At 48.4% G+C, this 22,315-nt stretch overlaps 1 protein-coding gene across 7 annotated transcripts in view; it reads left to right on the plus strand.

Moving 5' to 3' along the window:
* Nucleotides 1-437: 437 nt before the first annotated feature.
* The window catches only part of LOC140421035 (Krueppel-like factor 12), a 236,070-nt gene continuing 214,192 nt past the window's right edge, over nt 438-22,315 (plus strand). Inside the window, exon 1 of one of the 7 annotated variants that reach the window (XM_072505336.1) lies at nt 438-456. Coding sequence is in view for 3 of the 7 variants with exons in the window: in XM_072505332.1 (XP_072361433.1) it covers nt 841-861 (21 nt within the window). In the remaining 4 variants the exon portion in view is untranslated. Of the gene's footprint in view, nt 457-672; nt 862-12,780; nt 12,873-22,315 lie in introns of those variants that run through there. The other 6 variants (XM_072505332.1, XM_072505330.1, XM_072505333.1 and 3 more) reach the window with 6 other exon arrangements.

The raw sequence follows: 22,315 nt of genomic DNA on the forward strand, positions 1-22,315 counted from the left end.
CCATTCAATGCAGAGAAATCTGCAAATTTAGGAAACAGAGAAGTTTTTATAAAGAGCACAGGACACATTAAGGCTGAAACTATAACATAATTTAAAGGGGAATTCATTCTTAAAGAAAAGTGGAGATGCATTTGCAGAGGAAGAATAGATGGGCTTAAAGTGTAGGGCCATAGTTGAAGTGGCAGGGTTCGCTGTGGGTATCAGGAATCTAATATCCTCCTTCTGAGGTGGGATGTATTTTAATGTTCAAAATACATCCCACATTATTTAAAGGAAATAACATTTTCTCGGGATGAAGTAAGGTTTGAGCACGTTGTAAATCACCCCACCCTATATTTGTCAGTTAACGCCTGGGGCGGAACAGGAGGGCAAAGGCGGTTCCCTGGTCAGGCTGGTCACTAAATTACACGTTTCACAGCAGATTGGATCGTGTCGTTAAGGGAAGTAAACGATGAGGTGGGAGAGGTCAATGTTCTATTGAGGAATTAGTCCTATTTTAACATGTATCCTGGCTAGTTATGTAAAGGGCAGCAGGATGGTGGTGGCCCTCCCCTCACTGATGCTCTGCTCCAGGAGCCCCCAGTTTCAGGCCGCTCGGATTGCTTTTTGAGGCGGTGCCGCACTGCGTGTTCCACGGTCACACACAGACGGGGCGTTGCCGTAAGGGTGGGGTTAGGGTCGGGCTGCTCGTTCCGACAGGCAGCCGGGCGGCAAAAAAATATATATATATGAGAGAAACCCCACCCCTTCCCTCCACACACACACACCCAGTCGCCACGCTATGAGAGTGAGCTGCTGTCAGCGCCAGGAAGCAGAGTTGAAAGACGCAGTAGCGGCAACATGCACTCGGAGGTGGAGAAAGTAAGTGGCGGACCCAGCCCGTCTGTCGTTTTGTGTCGCTGATTCCATCCCCTCCCTTTGCCCAGACAACCCTCACCAGGCAAGACTGGCACCCGGTACGGCTGCTCTATCTCTGTCTGTGTCTCACATGGGCGGAGACCGGGTTACCGGTGCCATTCTTTCGTTTGTCTGAAGCCCTCGCCTCGGCGCTCACAAAGGCAGGAACCAGGGGCGGGCAGGCAGCCGGACATTGTGCTCTTAAAGGCAGAGTGCCCGCCTCCCCAGAGCAGTGCCCCCTACCCCACCCCCAACAGGCGGCATTTAAACGCGGGGCTGCAGCATTAATGCTTCATCTTAGCTTCATGTGGAAATATATTCGGTTAATGTCCCAAACATTATTGATTGATTCATGTATCCAGACACTCCTTTCACATGACCACTGCTTATAGTGCAGCAATCCTCCCGTTTGCATTTTAAAAAATCCTCTTTTAAATGGTGTGGATGATGGGGTCGAAGGAGTTGCCCTCATTCACCGTTTTTAAAAAAGTTTAGTATAAATAACCTTTTTCTTTTCATCACATGTAGGTTTAAATAATCTTTGTATAAGTGACGTCTTAAAATAGCTGGCACGGTTAAATGCTGCCCCCCCCCTTTCATGTTTACAGTTTAGCCACCGCAATCTGTAACCTCAGGGTCAACATTTCTCTCGCTAATTTCCATCAAGCCAGGGAACCATTCCTGGTTCAATGAGGAGTCCAGGAGAGTTTGCAAGGAGCAGTATGAGGCGTACTTGAAAACGAGCCCCCCCCCCCCCCCCCCAAACTGGGTGAAGCTATCTGCATGCTAAACAGCAGGTGCATCATTCTGTAGATAGGGTTAAGCGATCCCACAATAAACAGATCGGATCAAAGGCTTGCAGTCCCACCACATCCAGGGCGCAATTCTCCCATTTTGAGACCGTGGCGGGATGGCAACGTGGAGTGTTTCCTATTGCGGCAGCTGGTAGGAAAACATGCCAAATCTTCTACCCTGACCTAATTAATGATGCAATTGGGTATTTCACACTGTGTTCACTGGCGGGGTAGGTCCGGATGCCTGTAGTCCGCCGCCGTGACCGGGTGCCATATTGAAAAGACATCATCACTGACCCACTATTGAAGAAAGGAGGTGACTGCCTGAAAATGAAGATAGATCTCCAGGAGCACTCTAATGAGACTGGGAGATGGACCTCCTGAGAACAAAGATAGTTCACCAGGAACATTTTGAGGCTAGGTGATGGACCACCTCCAGGACCCCTGATCTGGGAGGTCTGCCTGCAGATGCTCCCCTGATCTACTGCTGTGGTCGTCCAGGGTTGCTGGGCGACCTCCATCCTGAACTCTGGAGGCAGTCTAAGATCTTGTTCAGATGTGTCCTGACATCTGCGCATCATGTTGTACAAACATGTTTCCCACCAGCATCGCTGAGAATCGGGTGTGGGTGGGGTGGGGTTGTCGTTCAGGCCTTAATCTGCATCCCATTAACGAGATGCAAATAGTTCAATGCTGTCCTTTGGTGGTATTCTGGCTGACCAGAGCAGGCACCACCGGAAGATCCCACTATATATTCACACCAGTATGAAACTGATTTCTGGCCCCCCCGCCATATTCTCCCACCAGCCAACGCTTTGGTGAATACCGCCCCTAGTTATGAGTGGTGGTGGACAATGAAACCACTAATGGGAGCATGAGGCTCCACAACATCCCTATCCTCCATGATGACCGTGAAAAGCAAAAGAAAGGCATTTGCAATGACCTTAGCCAGAAGTGCCAAGTGGATGATCCATTTTAGCTCTGCCTGAGTCTGCCACAATTGAAGAAAGCAGTCTTCAGACAATCCTATTCACCTCATCCAATGTGCTCAGTTATTTCTTGATACAAGATAAATCTAATCCCGTCACTCCATTAGCCTACTCTCAAACATCAGCAAGGTGATGGAAAGAGCCATTGAAAGTGCTGTCAGACAATATTTACTCAGCAGTAACCTGCTCACCAATGCTTGGTTTGGGTTCAGACATGGCCACGTGGCTCCAGGCCACATTACATCCTTTGTCCAAACATGGTGAGAAGAGCTGAACACCAGAGATAAGGTGAGAGTGACTGGTTTTGACATCATTGCAACATTTCTCTTGAGTGCAGCATCTAGAAGCCCTAGTAAAACTACAGGATGATGGGAACTGAGGCAATACTGTCTTTTCCACTGATAGGAGTCATATCTAGCACAAAGGAAGTTTGTTGGAAGCCAACCATAGGATAATGCAGTAGGAGTTCCTCAGTGTTCTAGGCCTAACCATCTTCTGCTTCTACATCAATGATCATCCCTTCATCATAAGTTCAAAGAAGGAATGTTTGTTGGTGATTGAATACTGATTGGTTTGCAAACTCCTCGGATAATGAAACCACCTGTATATACCTGCAGCAAGACCTGTACACCATTCAGACTCAGATTGATGTGCGGTATGAGAGTTACGTGTCACGTACGTGCCAAGACAATGGGCTGGATTCTTTGTCCCTCCCGATGCCAAAATCGTGTTCATCAACGGGGCGGAGAATACGTTTTGGCGCCGAAATCTGGAGCGCCGCTGGTTTTTATATTCTCCGCCACCCCCAAAAATCGATACGCCGAGTATCCACCACCGCCTCAGGCCATTGCCTGAGGCCCGCCCTGTGATGCTCCATCCCCAACCAGCCGGATTCCTAAAGGCATGGGACTCTCATGCTCCCAGCCTACGGGAACCTTGTGAGGCAGCTGCGGACTCAGTCTGGGGCCACCACAATCGGGGGAGGGCCGATCGGCGGGCAGCGGGGGGCTTCATTCGGGGATGGCGGCAATGTGGGTGGGCAGTCCGGAGCACGTGAGTGGCCGATGCGGGGCACTACTTTGCCATTAAGTAACCCACCACATAAGTACTGTGGCTACAAGAGCAGGTCAGAGGCAGGGTATTCAGTGGTTGGTGACTCACTCCTGAAAGCCTTTCCTCTAGGTCAGTCTCTTGACTGAATGTTTACAGTTCTAACAACACTTCAGAAGCTCATCAGCAACCTTGACAAAGCAGTACAGTTGACTGGCATCCCATTCTACATTATCTCCAGTATCTACACTCTCCACCATCAACACCATCTGCAGTGTGCATCAGCTACAAAGTCACTGTGGCAAGTTGCTAAGGTTCCTTTGACAGCACCTTCCAAACTTCAACCTCAACCATATAGAAGAACAAGCACAGGCAATCCATGGGAACACCACCACCTGAAAGTTCTCCTCCAAGTCGCACACCATCCTGACATAGAAATATATGTTCCTTCATCGTTGCTCGGACAAAATCCTAGAACTCCCTACCTAACCTCTGGGTGTATCTACACCACATGGACTGCAGTGGTTCAAGAAGGAGGCTCACCATCACCTTCTCATGAGCAATTCGGGATGTGCAATAAGGACTGGTCTTGCTAGTCCTGCTTAGTCATGAATGATTTTTAAAAACTAATATGGTGTCATTTTGTAAAAGTGAGAAACTCCATAGTTAAGAAAGGGAATCGATCAGTAAATACAATAACCCTAACTTGCATTTATATAGTATGTTGTAAAAGCTCCCCAAATTGTCTAAGCTCTGCCTTTTAAGGACCAGTCCTGGTTAGCAGCTGAATATTATTTGAACAATGTAGAAGAGTCATATGGACTTGAAATGTTAACTCTGTTTCTGCCCACAGATGCTGCCAGTCCCTCTGAGTTTAAACAACATTATCTGTTTTTATTTCAGATTTCCAGCATTATTGGTATTCTGCTTTTAGAATAATTGAACAATGTTGGGGTGATCAACCAATACTATATACACTATTCCCATAGAAGCTATGTATGCTGCCATTAAAAAAAAGTCCTCATTTTGAACAAGAGTGAGTTATCTCAAATGCTCAGTGGTTAGGGGTTTAGCTTTGTAAATTTACAGGTTTCACTTCACTTTGTTTTACAGTAGTAGCGATGTTTGAATGCTCTTAACAGATATCTCTTCGAACAAAAGATCGAAAGAACAATTGGGCCCTCAATTTCCAGTCAATTTGCACCCAGCAAAGGAATAATTGCATTACAATGCCAATTTCCAGCATGCAGGAATGAGGAAATTTAGGTTTAACTAACACTCCATCCACATTTTCGCTATTTTTTTATTGCTGTGTCTCTGTCTCTCACCAGCATAGACCCAGCCCAATCCAAAAGAGTCTACAATGCAAATTTTCTGCATTTACTAAATGGCAACTAATTTTGTCCCCGATTGCTGTATCTAAAAGTGTCTCTGCTACTGATGTTAGGTTGGCTCCTCTAGTTGCTGGGTTTAAATCCACTCCATCTTTTTTTAAACTTGTTTATGATATTTTCCAGTCTTCTGACACCACCCCTTAACTAAGAAGGATTAGAGGATTGTGGCAAGAGCCTCTTCAATTTCCATCCTTACTTTCTTTTGTAACCTAGGAGACATCCCACCCGGACCACAACACCTTTCTGTTTTGTGAACTCCCCAATCTCTTTATCACTGCTGTATTGGCAGCTTCTTTTTTCTCTCATCATGGCAGACGCAAAGTTCTTATTTAGTAACTGAGCCATTGCCTGCTGACTACGCAAGAATGGGCGCTATCCAAAGGCCATATTGCGCCTGAAAATCAGCTCGCCGCGGCTCAGTGTGGCCTCGCTCTCGGGATCTACCCGGCTCGTCACGCCTCCCGAGATCCAATGGGATCTCGCGAGATGTTGCGATGTGAATCGCACCCACAATGCGCGGTTCACTTTTGGGTAAATCTGCACATTAGAGCGAGTCAGTAAGCCTCACTCTAATGTGCAGATTCCTGAGGTAAACCTGAGGCTTTGGGATTCAACCCCTTCGCCTTAGACACCTCAGGTGAGCGCCGTTCAGCACTGGACCCCACAAACAGGGACCCGATGCAACGGCACCCGTGGGGGTCTCCCAAGGGATTGAAGGCCCCCAGCTGCATGCCCTTTGAGCAGGGTGGTGCCCTGGCATGATTGGTGCCACCCTGGCACTGCCACCTGGGTGCCAGTCTGGCACTGCCAAGGGGGAGTGGGGGGAACCCTGCCCAAAGTGCTTTTGGGCTGGGGGAGGTTGGGGCTTGTTCTGGGGGCCTTGAAGATCGAGATGCCATTTAAAAATGGCTTCCCGATCTCGCGCTACAATGGGGAGCGGTAAGTGGCACTCTCCACTGTACAAAACGGGGCTATGTTTGGCCTTGGCTGTGCGTTCCTCATTCAGACCCCTTACTCAACGCAAGTTGTGAGCACTGGGAAACATGAGGTGAAGCGCTCAGAGGCTCGCTAGGGGACTTTGTTACCTTTTGGGAGAATTGCACCCAGTATCTCCGATTTCATTCCTAATTGACTCCACCCTTTTATTATGCCTTTACTTTTTGTGTTTAGAAAAGACTGTTGAATTGTATTCAGTTTAGTTTGCTACTGTATAATGAGCAGTACAATTGTCATAAGTCTCCCTTTTCTGCTTAATTTTAACCTTGATATCTTTAGTTGTCCAGTGAGGTCTAGCTTTGGATGTCCTTCTTCTCTCCCTCATAGGAATGCATCTGTTTTGTTCTGTTAGAAGGCCTACTATTGCTTAATGACCATGTTGCCTCCCCATTTCTGATTCCAACTCCCCTGGGCTACCTGAGCTGTTCTCCGGTAAAGAATATTTATGTTTGATTGCACGTTGCTCCTTTTCAAGAATTTGAGACCTTCTGATATTATGATCACTGGTCATCGAAATATGGTCCCACTTAAATCCTTAGATCTAGATCTCAAACTGTTTGGTTTTTGATCTGCAGATACATTGATCAAGGAAGTTTATGTCTGTAGATGTCAGGAATTCCTCCCCCACTTTACCCTTTACACTGTTACTACCCCTACCTATTTTGGCATAATTGAAATCCCCCCTTAGTACTTTATAGTTCTTGATTCTTTTTGCCATTTGCATGCACATTTATTCTTCATGGATATGGTACAAGTTCCCAGTCTTTTAGATTATGGTTCCAGTCACAACGAACTGATTGCAAAAAAGGCAGACTTTCACTCCTCGTCCGTCTCGACATATATGCAGTCTTTCTCACATTGACCTCGCTATTCTCCAGCTTTGTCCAGTTGGAACAGCAATTGCCTTGTTCCAGCGAATCACCATCGAAGGCTTCCCTTCTCAATTTTGAAGAGTTGCCTCTGGTGTCTCCAAGGATCTACTCTTGGCCTCTTATTTCTCGTCTCGGCAGCATCATTTGAAAACAACGTCTGCTTCCATCTGTACACTGATGACACCCAGCTGGACCTCACCATCACCTTTCCCGACCCATCTAACATCTCTAAATTGTCAGACTGCTTATCAGACATCCAGTACTGGACAAGTAGAAATTTCCTCTAGTTAAATATTGGGAAGACGGAAGCCATTTTCTTAGGTCCCCTCTATGAACTCTTGTGGTCTCGCCACCCACTGTATCCTTCTCCCTGATGATTATCTGAACCTGAGTATTTGCAAGCTTGGTGTAATATTTGACCCTGATATGAGTTTTCAGTCACACATTCTCGCTCTCACTATGAGCACATGCTCCGCACCATGCCTTTTTGTTTACCTACCACCTTAACCATCCCGAACGTCGTACTGTGCTGGCGGCCACGCACATTTTTGTGATCATCCAAATCTCACTGCTCATGTCCTCACTCGCACCAAATCTCGTTCACCAATCTTCCCTGTGTTCGCTGATCTCCGCTGGCTCCTGGTTAAGCAATACCTCAATTTTGAAAATCTTATCCTTTTTTTCATAGAACATAGAACATACAGTGCAGAACAGGAGGCCATTCGGCCATTCAAGTCTGCACTGACCCACTTAAGCCCTCACCTCTGCCCTATCCCTGCAACCTAAAAACCCCTCCTAACCTTTTTGGGGTCACTAAGGGCAATTTATCAAGACCGATCCACCTAACCTGCAAGTTTTTGGACTGTGGGAGGAAACCGGAGCACCCGGAGGAAAACCACGTAGACACGGGGAGAACGTGCAGACTCCGCCACCGAGATGACCTCTCCTGATCTTTATAACTTGCTCCAGCACCACAACCTCCGAGACATCTGCTCTAATCTAACTCTTTAGCGTCCCCAATTTTGATCAAATCCTGCCTTATGGTAACTGTGGAATTCCCATCTAAACCTCTCCGGGTCTTCACTTTCGTCCTGTAAGGTACTCCTTCAAACCTACCTCTTTGGTGAAAGTTTAACAGCATTAAAGATGCTATATAAATACAAATTGTTCTTGTATCTGAGTCCCATTGCTGTACAAAAGAACTGTACACAATCATGGTGAAAGAATAAGGTGAGAAACTAGATGTCAAAGAGCTAACCTAAAAATCAGCTAGTTTCAGGTGAATATTACAATGGGATAATTTAGAGTACCCAATTCATTTTTTTCAATTAAGGGGTAATTTAGCGTGGCCTAACCACCTACCCAGCACATCTTTGGGTTGTGGGGGCGAAACCCACACAAACACGGGGAAAATGTGCAAACTCCACACGGACAGTGACCCAGAGCCGGGATCGAACCTGGGACCTCGTAATGCTAACCACTGCGCTACCGTGCTGCCCTCTGATTTGAATAGTTAATCAAAGCATATTTACTGAATAAAGGCATTTCAAAGAAATGTTAAATTAAAAACAGAAAATGCTGGAAATACTCAGCAGGTCAGGTAACATCTGTGGAAAAGAAAAACAGACTTAACATTTCAGGTTAATGACTGTTCAAAGAAATGTTGATTTTTTAAAAAAATTGTTAAATAGACACAACTGAAATAAGTATCTTCAATTATTTGTGCACTGTAATATCCTAATAATGACACATAAGAACAAATGACATTTTTGTACTCCTAGCGGAGGCATATTGCCCAATGGTAGAGATTTAGGGGGTGATTTTTGAGCCCGTGCTAGCTAGGCGTGGGATTGGCGACGCGGGTGCAAAATCAGGAAATGTGAATCTCTCTGGAGAATAGATTGTAATTAATTTAAGTATTATTAATAGCCTCCTCCCCCACCCCCCCCTCACCACCACCACCACCACCACATGATTTCCCCCCTCACTAAATAGTCATACCGTCACATTGGCGAGGTTTACAACAGGCTTGGCCATCCTAGAATCAGTCGAGTGGATCCCTCCTGGGGCGCAGAGGTAAGTATAGCCCCTGACCGTGGCGGGGGGGGGGGGGGGGGGATGGTGGAATGACATGGCATGGCTGTGCCCTGACACTGGCACAGGATGACATTGTCAAGTTAGCACAGTGCCAACCTGTGCCAGTGGGCGATGCCAGGGCGGGCTCCTAGTGGGAGACCATGGGGACGTAACGGTCACTGAGGGGGGGGGGGGCGATGCTGGCGATACTTCTGCAGTGGGAGGGGGTTTGGGGACTTTTGACGATGATTGTCGAGGAGGGGGGGGGGGCGTGGAGTGAAGGGGAATACTGTCAATGATTATCGGAGGTAGGACGGCACGGTGGCGCACTGCTGCCTATGGCGCTGAGGACCCAGGTTTGATCCCGGCCCTGGGTCACTGTCCGTGTGGAGTTTGCACATTTTCCCCCTGTCTGTGGGTTTCACCCCCACAACCCAAATCAGGTTAGGTGGCTTGGCCATGCTAAATTGCCCCTGAATTGGAAAATAATAATTGGGTACTCTAAATTTATTTTTAAAAAATGATTATCGGAGGGGGGGTGGGGGTGGACTGACGGCGATGAGTATCGAGGTGGGGAGCAGGGAATGGTGGAATGCTGGCGATGATTGTCCGGGGCAGTGTATGATGATGATGAATGTCGGGGTCAGGTTGTGGATACCTCCGTGGTAGGGGCTGTTAGGTTTCAGTGCCCATCAAGGTGCCCATTAAAGATCACCTCCGGGTCTCTCTGGAATCAGTTGCCGGTTCTATCAGGCCCCACCCTACAGCTAGAATGATGCTGTAAACCACGCTAACTCTTTTTTTCTTTAAAAAGGCGAGAGATCTGCCGTGAAACTGATCTGAGCAACTGGAGAGTTGCACTTCGATTTTCAGTCTGAGCCTAACACTTTTCCAAATTCTAGCAAGACTCTGCTCTTAGTTCCATCTAAATCACATAATTGCAGTATAAATCAATTGTATTTGGGTGTGTGTTGGTGACCGAAGGCAAACCATTTTGGTAGTATGGGAATTGTCATACTGACAGGAAGAGGTAGCTTGCTTTCTTCCATGGTTAAGGACCCATCCCATCCGCCACTCCAACTAGATTGCCTTGCAAACTGGACGTTGCCTGTCCTGAACTCCACAGCCACAGGTGGAATATAATTTTTCCACAGTCTGCAAGCTTTGAAAGAAGTGCCCCTTGAAGGAGGCCATTTGTCACTCCGGTTTATTACCATATTCCAAGAATTGTTCTCTATTCACTTGCTTGTGATTTCATGATAAAACTAAAGAATTGTGATTTCATGATAAAACTAAATACCCATTTGACAGTCATTGCATATTGAAATTAATGTTGTGCTTCTTGATTCAATGTAGCAGATAACAACTGTAAATATATTGCTGATAAAGGCATTTGACAAATCCGGAAAATGCTGGAAGGCATTTCTGTTCTGAATTTAAATGACTATATAGTTTGTTACACCATAATTGTATGATTAACTTGACATTGGCAAAATTGGTATAGATGCTTATATAATTGGATATAATGCCTTGATTATTGTGGAAATTCTACCTGTGGATGTTTTTCTAAAATTGGAATTTAAATCTATAGATTATAAATTGTGTATCTGACCTCCTGTGCCAGTAAACAGTACTGTAGTAAACACAATAGGTTAGATTGGGCATCTGCATCAACACTAATAGAATGCCTTGTGGTATTAGTGCCCTGGTTTAAATGACTGAAATGGCTCTAGTGAACAACAAGTGAGCTGCATTTCATAAAATCAAATTACTGTAGATGCTGGAATGTGAAACAAAAACTGAAAATACTGGACAATCACAGCAGACACGACAGCATCTGTGGAGAGAAAAGAGAGCTCTAATGTTTTGAGTCTGGATGACTTTGTTTGCCAAAGTTGCATTTTATGTTGCACTAAATCTTGCAGAGTACACCTTTGAGGGATGAAGAAGCTTCTGGGTTCAGTATCTGGTAACTAACGAGCTTGTTGATCTCAGCCAGGGCAGTGACGTTGGTATTACTTTTGCGTCAGTGCCTGTTGGTGTAGGGAGTAAGCAAAATCAGCTGAGTTTCCTGTTTCCCTGGCTGGGAGAATGAGCCAGGATAGGATTGCTTCCGCTGGGATGTCACAATGATCAAAATGGTCACCTCACAGCCACTGAATGGCTTGCATGTGCAGAGTAAATGCCATATCCATTCACGTTCTTCTTTATTTGAATGTTTACTGATGCTGGAGGGCACACTCACAGAATCTTAACAATGCAAAAGGAGACCCTTCGGCCCATTGAGCCTGAACTAGCTCTTTGAAAGAGCATTCTAGATTGCTACATTTGCCGCGTTTTTATATTGCACATTTATCAACATTATTCAGTTTGTCAAAGTGGCTAAGGTAGCCAGCACAACCAACACAAACTGGAAGAACAACACATCTTCCAATTAGGCATCTTACAGCCCTCTGGACTCAACATTGAGTACAACAACTTTTTAGGCTGTGAACCTTCCCCTCCATCTTGACTTCTTTCCCCCCCCCCCATTTTCTTTTCTGTATTCAGATTCCCTGACATATTCTAAAACTACCCCAATCCTCATGGCCACTGTCCCTTGCTTTTCCCACTAAGCACTAATCTCTGCTTTCCTATTAACACATTCCACGATCCTACCTTTGCCACTATTAACATTCTAATGGCACCATGTCTCATGTCCATGACATCTTTGCCAATCTCTCTTTAGTTCCAACCTATCACTGACTTACAATTCTGTCCCCGTCCCCCTCCCAGTATATAAACAATCACATTTCTATCCATTTTCAGTTCTGCAGAAGGATCAATGGACTTGAAACGTTCAGTGTTTTTCTCTCCACAAATGCTGCCAGGCCTGCTGAGTTTATCCAGCATTTTCTGTTTTTATTTCAGATTTCCAGCATCCACAGTATTTTGCTTTTATCACCGATTAAAAGTGATTTGCAAAAGAAACAAATGTGAAATGAGAACGTTTTCATACAATGAGTGGTTCGGGTATGCGATGCACTGCCTGGAAGTGTGGTGGAGGCAGGTTCAACTGAGGCTTTTAAGAGGGTGTTAGATGACTACTTGAATAGACGCAATGTGCAGGGGTATGGTAAGGCAAGGGAATGGCACTAAGGTATGGGTGCCTGTTTGGTGAACCAGTGCAGACACAATGAACTAAATGTCTGCTTTCTTCGCTGCAACAATTTTACTGAAAACCTGACACTACAACGATGGGCAGATAGTTTATGTGGGATGAGTGTGTGTAAGGGGTCATGCGAGGGTCACCTTCCAAATATATAATTGGGCCTTCAACGTTGTAGTGTGATTTCTGTTTCTTTTCCCTGGGCATGGTGACTGAGGCCCACTGAAGTGGTATGAAGAGGATTTTGAACTATGAAAGAAGATAATTGTTTTGGGATGCAGGGAAGGGTAATTGTACAGGCGCAAATGGTGGCTGAAAGTCTGGTAAGAGAATTCTAGCTTTAGCTTCAGTTTATTCAGTCAGTATTTCTTGGGACGTCTTTGTTTACCACATTTGTGGCAAGTCCCAAGTTCCCCTGTTTCAAACCATTGCAGATTCTGGGCATCTGCTGTAGGTTGAAGCAGAGGCCGTTTGTATTGTCTTGCTTCGGCAGATGTCCCACCCACTGACCAGCAGTGCAGTAAGCTGTCATGTGATTGCTGACGAATGCTGACAAGTGCAGTGGGCGGAAGAATAGACTAGGCTCAGAAAACCAGCAATGTAAGAAGTTTCCTTTTTTTTAAAAAACAAATTAACAGGACCATGTGAAACATCAGGTTAGTTAATGCTGTATGCTTGGTTGTTAGCCTTGTGCTGTGATGGCTTTCTGTATGTCAGACGAAGGCATGAAGAAGCAATATTTTAACATGCCGAGAATGACTACAAGTAAAATTTCTGCTTAGCCCTTAAAGCAACACTCCACGATTCCAGGAAATGATGCAGTCTTTCACCAACCTCCTATAGCGTGTTTCTGATATACCTCAGTAACTGCATCACTTCTATTCTGAGTTTAACTTCACCCTTAACTCTCTCTCTCCTGTTTCCATTCTCTCCTTATTTTCCAGTTACACACTTTAAAAAAAAAAAAATGCTTAACTGTCTAGTTATTCTATCTTTTTTCATGCTGTGTTCTCAGACCGTCTTCGGCTCATGTATTTTTGCTTTGCTAGCTGAGTGAATTGTCTCCTTTTCTGTCCCCCATTTTGGATAAACTAACCTGTTTAGGGGGGGGGGGGGGCAGAGCACTGCCCCTCCCCCACCATACTGAATCATAATGTACGGCCTCGTTAAACATCTACTGGCCCACTTTAAGACCATGTGTCATTTCGTGCAGTCCTCCTTTAACTGTGTATATGATTTAGAAGTTTTTGGAGATTTTTGGGGTGGCTTCAATGATTTTCAGGATGCCTGCATGATGTCCAGCTGGCCACTTTGGCTGACAAAAGCTGCTCTTGCACATATGACCATTTAAATCAGTAATGTATAAATCTGATGGAGTGGAGGTCAAATGCAAAATGTTGTTCTTTTGGATGGGATCTCACTGTGCCTATGAATGGTGACATAAAAGGTAAATGTGCAGCTGTGGTCCAACAAGTGACTTTTTAAAGGAGAAGTAAGGTACTTTTGGTTGCTATAACAAAATCTCCGAGTGTGCTAAAACACTTTGGATCAGGTGGATTAATTTGATGGTATTTACTGTTGTTAAATGGGCAAACAAGCAGCCAATTTGTACACACAATGATCCAACATACAACAAGAAGGCAAACAGCCAGTTCATTTGGTTTAGTGGCAGTGGCTGAGAGATATCAATATTGACCGGGATAATTCCTCTTCTTTACAATGCTTTGGAATTTGGAGGAGGACTTGATTTAATGTTTAACAGAGATGGAGTACCTCTGAGGATGCAGCATTTCCTGTAGGCCTGGCTTTTTGTGCTCCACTGCCTGGATTTGTGGTGGATTTCAAAACCACGCTTAACACTCTATATTGGAAATGTCTGATGAGAATTGTCTTTGTAGTCTAGGGTCCTTGCTACCAGGGAGGCAAATGTGGAGTTGTGCCATGTGGTGCACCACTGTTATTGCAGTTCCACTGTTGTTCCACTGTTACTTACAGCGCTGTACAGATTCTCTGTTACTGTTTGTTCCATTGTTACTCACTGTGTTATATATTGTTGTTCTTCCGTGGCTCCACCCCACTGGGTATTGTATATATTTGACTGATCTGTAGACCTGTCTCCAGTTGGGGTTCAGCAGCAGACAGGCTACATCTTAGAGTATTAAAACCATTACTTTGTTTCCTACAACTTGCCTCGTGTGTAATTGATGGTGCATCAATTTAATACTCCAAGATAGTACGATGGATAAGTCACTCAAGCCTGCGCGATTTGAACCTGGATCTTCCAGCAATGGCTAAGCTGTTTCGAGGCCTACCTCGACTCTTCCACTGACGCCGTCTCAGGGGAGCACAAGCTTCGTGTCCTCAACGCCCGAATGAGCAACCGAATATTCATTTCATTTCATTTCATTCATATTTATCCTCATCGGAGACGTGGCCACTTATGACGAGGCAATTACACTCCTCAAAGGGCAGTATGTGAGGGCGGTAAATTGGGGTGTACGCCCGGCACCTCCTCGCCATGAGGCGTCAGCGCCCAGGAGAATCTTTGGCCGAGTTCCTGCGTGACCTGTGAGTACTCGCCCGGAATTGTAGCTGCCAGGCAGTAACTGTATTTCAACATACCGAGCTCCTGATCCAGGACGCCTATGTGACCGGCGTTAGGTCTGACTACATCCGTCGGCGCCTGCCCGAAGGAGGTACCCTCGACCTAAAGACACGGTGTGGCTCACGAACTCCCTGGAAGTGGCCTTCCAGAATATGGATGCCTCACAAACTCCCTGGAAGTGGCCTTCCAGAATATGGATGCCTTCACACCCGACCAGGCGGCATCCTCGTGGGTGTCCTGGTCGCAGCCATCACCCGATCCGGGGGTGTCACAAGCCTGTGCCGCGCGTGGCAGCACGCCAACTCCAGGACCGTGCGGCAGCCCGCCAATTCTGGGGGAGAGTCCTGCTACTTCTGCAGCCAGGGTCAGCACTCCAGACAATGCTGCCCGGCTCGTAACGCGCCCTGCAGCGAGTGCGGTAAGAAGGGCCACTTTGCAAAAGTCTGCCAGGCCCGGCCTAAAATGTCCAAATCCCGCCGTGTGGTATCTTGCCTGTCGGGACCGCCCCCTTCTAACGCGTCATCCGCCTCGTGCGACCTGTGGAGTCCGCCATCTTGTTCGCCATCTCCAACGCGACCCGCCATGTGCGACTCGTGGGAGCTGCCATCTTCGACGCCACCCGCGACCACCGACCAGACCAGCACCTTCCGCAGCTCGCCTCCGTCACCCTCGACCAGTCCCGGCCCCGTCACCTCAAGAACTCCATGATGACCGTCCGGATCAACGGGCACGAGACGACCCGCTTATTCGAATCCGGGAGCACGGACGGCTTTGTCCATCCGGATACAGTAAGATGCTACTCCCTCAAATTTTTCCCGCCCCTTTGAGTGCCTTAGCATCGACTTCGAAGGGCCCCTCCCTTCCATCGACTGTAACGTGTACTTCCTCAACATTGTTGATGAGTACTCACGTTTTCCCTTCGCCATCCCATGCCCTGACATGACCTCGGCCACTGTCATCAAGGCCCTGCCCCTGCACAGTCTCTTCACCTTGTTCGGTTTCCCCACCTACATCCACAGTGATTGGGGCTCCTCGTCGATGATTGATGAGCTGCGTCAGTTCCTGCTCAGCAAGGGCATCGCCTTAAGCCGAACTACCAGCTACAACCCCCGGGAAAACGGATGGGTGGAGAGGGAGAATGCGACGGTCTGGAAGGCCATCCTACTGGCCCTACGGCCTAGAAGTCTCCCAGTCGCCCGCTGGTAGGAGGTCCTTCCCGTTGCGCTCCACTCTATCCGGTCACTTCTGTGTACTGCCACCAACAAGACCCCTCACGGACGAATGTTTGTCTTCCCTAGGAAGTCCATCTCAGGGGTCTTGCTCCCGTCCTGGCTGACAGCCACAGGGCCTGTCCCCCTCCGGAAGCATGTGAGGAACCACAAAACCAATCCCCTGGTCGAGCGGGTTATGCTCCTCCACGCTAACCCACAATATGCCTACATGGCACATCAGGACTGGCGGCAGGACACAGTCTCCCTCCGGGACCTGGGACCCGCTGGTTCCCCACCCGATCCTCCACTGTCTACCTCCATTACCATTGCCCCTGCGCCTACACCATCTCCCTCTCTGTCGACGCTTCCGGAAGAAGAAGTGGATGACACGCTCCCGGAGTCGCAGGTCTCGACACCAGTGCCCACACCACAGCTGGGACTGAGGAGGTCACAGCGGAAGGTTAAAGCTCCTGATAGACTTAATCTAAGTTTGCTTCATCCCCGCTGGACTTTTTTTATAACGGGCTGAATGTGGTGAACCACTGTTATTGTAATTCCACTGTTACTAACAGCGCTGTATATATTCTCTGTTACGGTTTGTTCCATTGTCACTCACTGTGTTATATATTGTTCTTCCGTGGCTCCACCTCACTGGGTGTTGTATATAGTTGACTGATCTGTAGCCCTGTCTCCAGTCGGGGTTCTGCAGCAGACAGGGTATTAAAACCGTTACTTAATTTCCTACAACTTGCCTGGTGTGTAATTGATGGTGCAGCAATGCCATTTGCTGCAATCTGAAAATGAAATGAAATGAAAATGAAAATCGCTTATTGTCACGAGTAGGCTTCAATGAAGTTACTGTGAAAAGCCCTTAGTCGCCACATTCCGGCGCCTGTTCGGGGAGGCTGGTACGGGAATCAAGCCGTGCTTGCTGCTGGCCTGCCTTGGCCTGCTTTAAAAGCCAGCGATTTAGCCCAGTGTGCTAAACCAAATCTTGTTCATAACTTGCGTCACTGGTGTCGAACTGCCAGCAATCTGAGAAGGGGGCATGCCACCACTTTCCCAAGGGAACCTAGGGGTGGGCTGTATGTGCTGCTCTTGCCAGCGATACTCATATCCTGAGATAGGAAACACTTTTAAAAAGTTTTATGTCATTTAGCAGTGGGATGGGATCAGATGTAGCAACACCAACACCATGCTTATTCCAGTTATATGTTGGTACCTCCGACTGTCCGTTGATTTGTGAAAGAGCACAGCTATGGGCGGCGGGGGGGGGGGGGGGGGGTGGTGGTGGTTGGGGGTGGGGGAGAGGGGGGGAGGGGGTGGTGGTTGGGGGTGGGGGAGAGGGGGGGAGGGGGTGGTGGTTGGGGGTGGGGGAGAGGGGGGTGGGGGGGGTTGCTTGTGAAGTTCTGTTTAATGTCTCTTTCAATATGCCCCAGCAACATATGTAAGCCTGTTGGGAACCTTTTGCGAATTTGAGCAAAAGGTCTGAAATATTGCAACCTAAACATTTCTAAGCGATACTCTTAACCTGAACTCTGAAAAAGGCTTTGCTGTAGATGTTGCCTTGTATTCCCCAGTGGATTGCTGATAAACACTTGTTCATTATTACAGAGCTGTAGCTGCTGATCTCCTTCACTGCCACAACTTACGCAGTATCAAAGATCTCCAGATGACAACTGTACTCTAGTAGCAGCTCTTTTATATGGAGAGCCAATGGAAGTGCGGATCTACCGGCTCTGCAGTGGGGGAAGGACGCCAGTTGGCCTTCGGGCAAGCAGGTTCCTGCTTCAGCACAGCCACAACCACTTGCTGTTCCTCAATTGTGTAGTTGGGATTCCGCTGTTGCTCTTTTTTCAAGCTGACTATCTAAATAGATGACCCTGCTGGTGTTTGGGAGGATGCTGTATGGTGGGAAGTGAAACAGAAGAATAACATTGTTATTAAATGTTAGATCCGTGATACCCCTTCCAGTGATACTTGCACAACATTGTATGCAACAATGCTTTTCATTGGTGATCTTTGAATTCTGGTAGAAGCCTAGGCCAAGTTTGCATATCATTCTGTGCTGGATTTTGTGCCTTTGACTAAGTTTAGAAAGAAGACCCAGGACCAGGGTAGTACTAATCTGCCATGTTTAATTGTCTTTACTTTCCTTGACTTCAACAACTGCCTGTTTGAAGGGGTTACAAGGGCTTAAAATTGATTGCAAGCAAACGGGATGCCGATGTTATAAATGTTAGGAGCACCTATAGTGTTACTCGAATGTCCGTTTCAATGCATGTATAAATAATATTATTAATCTTTATTAGAGTCACAAGTAGGCTTACATTAACACTGCAATGAAGTTACTGTGAAAAAACCCCAGTCGCCACATTCCGGCACCTGTTCGGGTACACTGAGGGAGAATTCAGAATATCCAATTCACCTAACAGCACATCTTTCGGGACTTGTGGGAGGAAACCGGAGCACCTGGAGGAAACCCATGCAGACATGGGGAGAACGAGCAGACTCCACAGACAGTGACCCAAGCCGGGAATCGAACCTTGAACCTTAGCGTTCTGGGTGAGTGTGGGCGTCGGTGTTGGAGGGGCAGGGCCCCGCGGAGGAAGAGGGGGGGGTGGAGGCCCGGGGATGGAGAGTTGGGGTAAGGCCGCAAAAAGGAGCTGCGCCAGAGGGGGCGGGGCCGGCTCGGGTGTTGCTAAATTTTGCCCTAGTTTAATTGCTCTGTTTTATCACCTTTGCTCTTGAGTCGCCAGGTATCTTTATGATACCGCCACGTGGTTCAAGTCCGAGTAATGATCAATAATCCAATACACAGCTTAGTAAGATTTAAACCAAAGCACATTTATTATACACAGTAATCACTACTCATGTACAAATTCTACGTCTAAGCTACTTCTACAGCTAACAGGCCAATACTTAACTTGTAACTGGCCCACCAGGTCAGGGAAACGAATGGCCTTTCGTTCGGGTTCTGAGCCTGCGGGATACGAAGTTGGTACAGATTGGTAGCTAGCAGCGCCTATCTCGTAGCGAGCGTTGAAGTAAGACTTACTGGATATCGGCGGCGGCTGAACCGGTCACTGTCAAGGGTTGGTTCGGGTTGCTGAGTGACCCGGTCAAGAAGAACGATTTGAACTTGGGCTTGATTCTTATAGTCCCCAGGGGCTTCCCGCCTTTCGGGGCGGACCCTGTACCTGGTTCTAGGTGATTGGACTTTGTCCCAATCACTTGGTTCGATTTTCTCCAATGCTGGAGCAGTTCCCTGATCGATGGGCGGTCCTGAGGTGGCCGTTCACCTCCCATTGTGTAGGCTTCTGCTGGCGCCAAAGAGTCTGGTTTCGCTTTATGTTTCTAAGTGTTGCTCATTGTTCCTGGGGATTGCTCATTAATATGCAGATGGCTGGTGTTTTGTTATGCTGATGGTTGCTGGTATCGATCTTGTCTGGCCTTTCCAAAGGTAAATACACACACAATCTGCAGCTGCTCGTTTGTGTCCTGTTGGCTGGCTTTCCCATCAGCCTTTGCCGTTCGCCATTTTAAATCGGGAGTTAGCCATTTTAACTGGCTACACAGGAAAGCGCGGGCTTTTTTCCGCGTCAGGGATGGAAGGGGAAGGGGGGGGGGGAAGGGGCGGTGCTGGAGAGGAGCGCACACTGACTTCCAAGGGGTGGGGGAATTCTCACACTGAGGGGTCGATGGAATGGTGGGAGAGGCCGGAGTCAGCAGGAGTCAGCTGACTTACGGGAGTGTCATGGGGCGAGCAAAATGACTAGATGAGGATCTAGCGGGGTGGGGACGGGAGGGGGGGGGGGAACTGGGCTGCTGCTGCATTGGCCAAAGGGGAGCTGGTAGTAGGAGAGGTAGTCTGGGAGGGAGTCCACCGCCTGGGGGGACTGGAGTGTGTGGGAGGCGCGGGCATGTGGCTGGCCTAGAAAAGGAGATGGCTAGTCGGCAGGGGGGGGGGGGGGGCGAGTAGCCCCCCCGATCCGACTGATAACTTGGAATGTGAGGGGCCTGAACGGGCTGGTCAAGAGGGCCCGGGTGTTCGCGCACTTAAAGGGACTGAAGGCAGACGTGGTTATGCTCCTGGAGACACATCTGAAGGTGGCAGATCAGGTTAGGCTGAGAAAGGGATGGGTAGGGCAGGTCTTTCATTCATGGCTGGATGCGAAGAACAGAGGGGTTGCAATACTGGTGGAGAAGCGGGTGTCATTCGAGGCACTGAATATTGAGTGGATAATGGAAGTCGATATGTGATGGTGAGTGGTAGGTTGCAGGGGGTGCGGATGGTACTGGTGAACGTATATGCCCCGAATTGGGATGTTGCCGGATTTATGAAACTCTTGCTGGGTCGGATTCCAGATCTGGAGGTAGGAAGCTTGATAATGTGGGGGGACTTCAACACGGCGCTGGACCCAGCACTGGACCGTTCTAGGTCCAGGACGGGTAAGAGGCCGGCTGCGGCCAAGGTGCTCAGGGGGTTTATGGACCAGATGGGGGGAGTGGATCCATGGAGGTTTGCCAGGCCGCTGGCCAGGGAATTTTCCTTCTTTTCCCACGTCCATAGAGCCTACTCCCGGATAGACTATTTCATTTTGAGTAGGGTGCTAATCCCGAAAGTGGAGGGAACGGAATATTCGGCCATAGCCATCACGGACCACGCCCCCCATTGGGTGGAGCTGGAGTTGGGCGAGGAGAGGGACCAGCGCCCGCTGTGGCGCCTCGATGTGGGACTGTTGGCGGATGAGGGTGGGTGCGGGGGTGTATTGAAAGATACTTGGAGGCCAACGACAATGGGGAGGTGCAGGTGGGGGTAGTCTGGTAGGCGCTGAAGGCGGTGGTCAGGGGAGAACTAATCTCCATTAGGGCCCACAGGGAGAAGAGAGTGGAGAGGGAGAGGTTGGTGGGGGAGATTTTAAGGGTGGACAGGAGGTATGCAGAGGCCCCCGAGGAGGGACTACTCGGGGAGCGACGGAACCTCCAGACAGAGTTCGACCTGTTGACCACAGGGAAAGCAGAGGCACAATGGAGGAAAGCGCAGGGGGCGGCATATGAGTATGGGGAGAGGGCGAGTCGGATGCTGGCACATAGCTTCGTAAGAGGGAGGCAGCGAGGGAGATTGGAGGAGTCGAGGATAGAGGGGGGAATACGGTGCGGAGTGCGTTGAGAATAAACGAGGTATTTAGGGACTTCTATGGGGATCTGTACAGGTCTGAGCCCCCAGCAGGGGAGGGGGGCATGCAAAGATTCCCGGATCAGCTGAGGTTCCTGAGGAGGAGGAGGTGGCTGGTTTGGGGGCGCCGATTGGGCTGGAGGAGCTGGTTCAAGGATTGGGGAGCATGCAGGCGGGGAAGGCCCCGGGGCTGGATGGGTTCCCGGTTGAATTTTACAGGAAATACGTGGACCTGCTGGGCCCGTTGCTAGTGAGGACTTTCAATGAGGCGAGGGAGGGGGGAACCTTGCCCCCGACAATGTCCAGGGCGCTGATTTCTTTGATCTTGAAGCGGGACAAGGATCCATTGCAATGTGGGTCGTATAGACCGATCTCGCTCCTCAATGTTGACGCTAAGTTGCTGGCGAAGGTGCTGGCTACGAGAATTGAGGACTGTGTCCAGGGGATGATTCATGAGGACCAGACCGGATTTGTGAAAGGTAGGCAGCTAAATACATATGTGCGGAAGCTCCTCAATTTGATTATGATGCCCTCGGTGGGGCGGGAAGCGGAGGTAGTGGCAGCTATGGACGCGGAGAAGGCCTTTGATCGGGTGGAGTGGGAGTATCTTTGGGAAGTGTTGCGGAGGTTTGGGTTCGGGGAGGGGTTCATCAGTTGGGTCAGGCTGCTACATAGAGCCCGGTGGCGAGTGTGGCTACGAACCGGCAGAGGTCGGAGTACTTTCGGCTGTACCGGGGGACAAGGCACTGGCAATTGAGCCGCTGGCCATGGCACTGAGGGAGTCTAGGAAATGGAGGGGATTGGTCCGGGGGGAGAGGAACACTGGGTGTCGTTGTTTGCCGATGACCTGTTGTTGTATGTTGCGGATCCAGTGGAGGAGATGGCGGAGGTCATACGGATCCTTAGGGAGTTTGGGGACTTTTCGGGGTATAAACTCAACGTAGGGGAGAGTGAGCACTTTGTGGTGCATTCAGGGACCAGAGAAGGGGGATTGACGAGCTACCACTGAAGAGGGCGGAAAGGAGCTTTCGGTACCTAGGGATCCAAGTAGCCAGGAGTTGGGGGGCCCTGCACAAGCTCAATTTGACACGGTTGGTGGAGCAG

Source organism: Scyliorhinus torazame, chromosome 5 (genome assembly GCF_047496885.1).
Source record: "Scyliorhinus torazame isolate Kashiwa2021f chromosome 5, sScyTor2.1, whole genome shotgun sequence".
NCBI classification, from domain to species: Eukaryota; Metazoa; Chordata; class Chondrichthyes; order Carcharhiniformes; family Scyliorhinidae; genus Scyliorhinus; species Scyliorhinus torazame.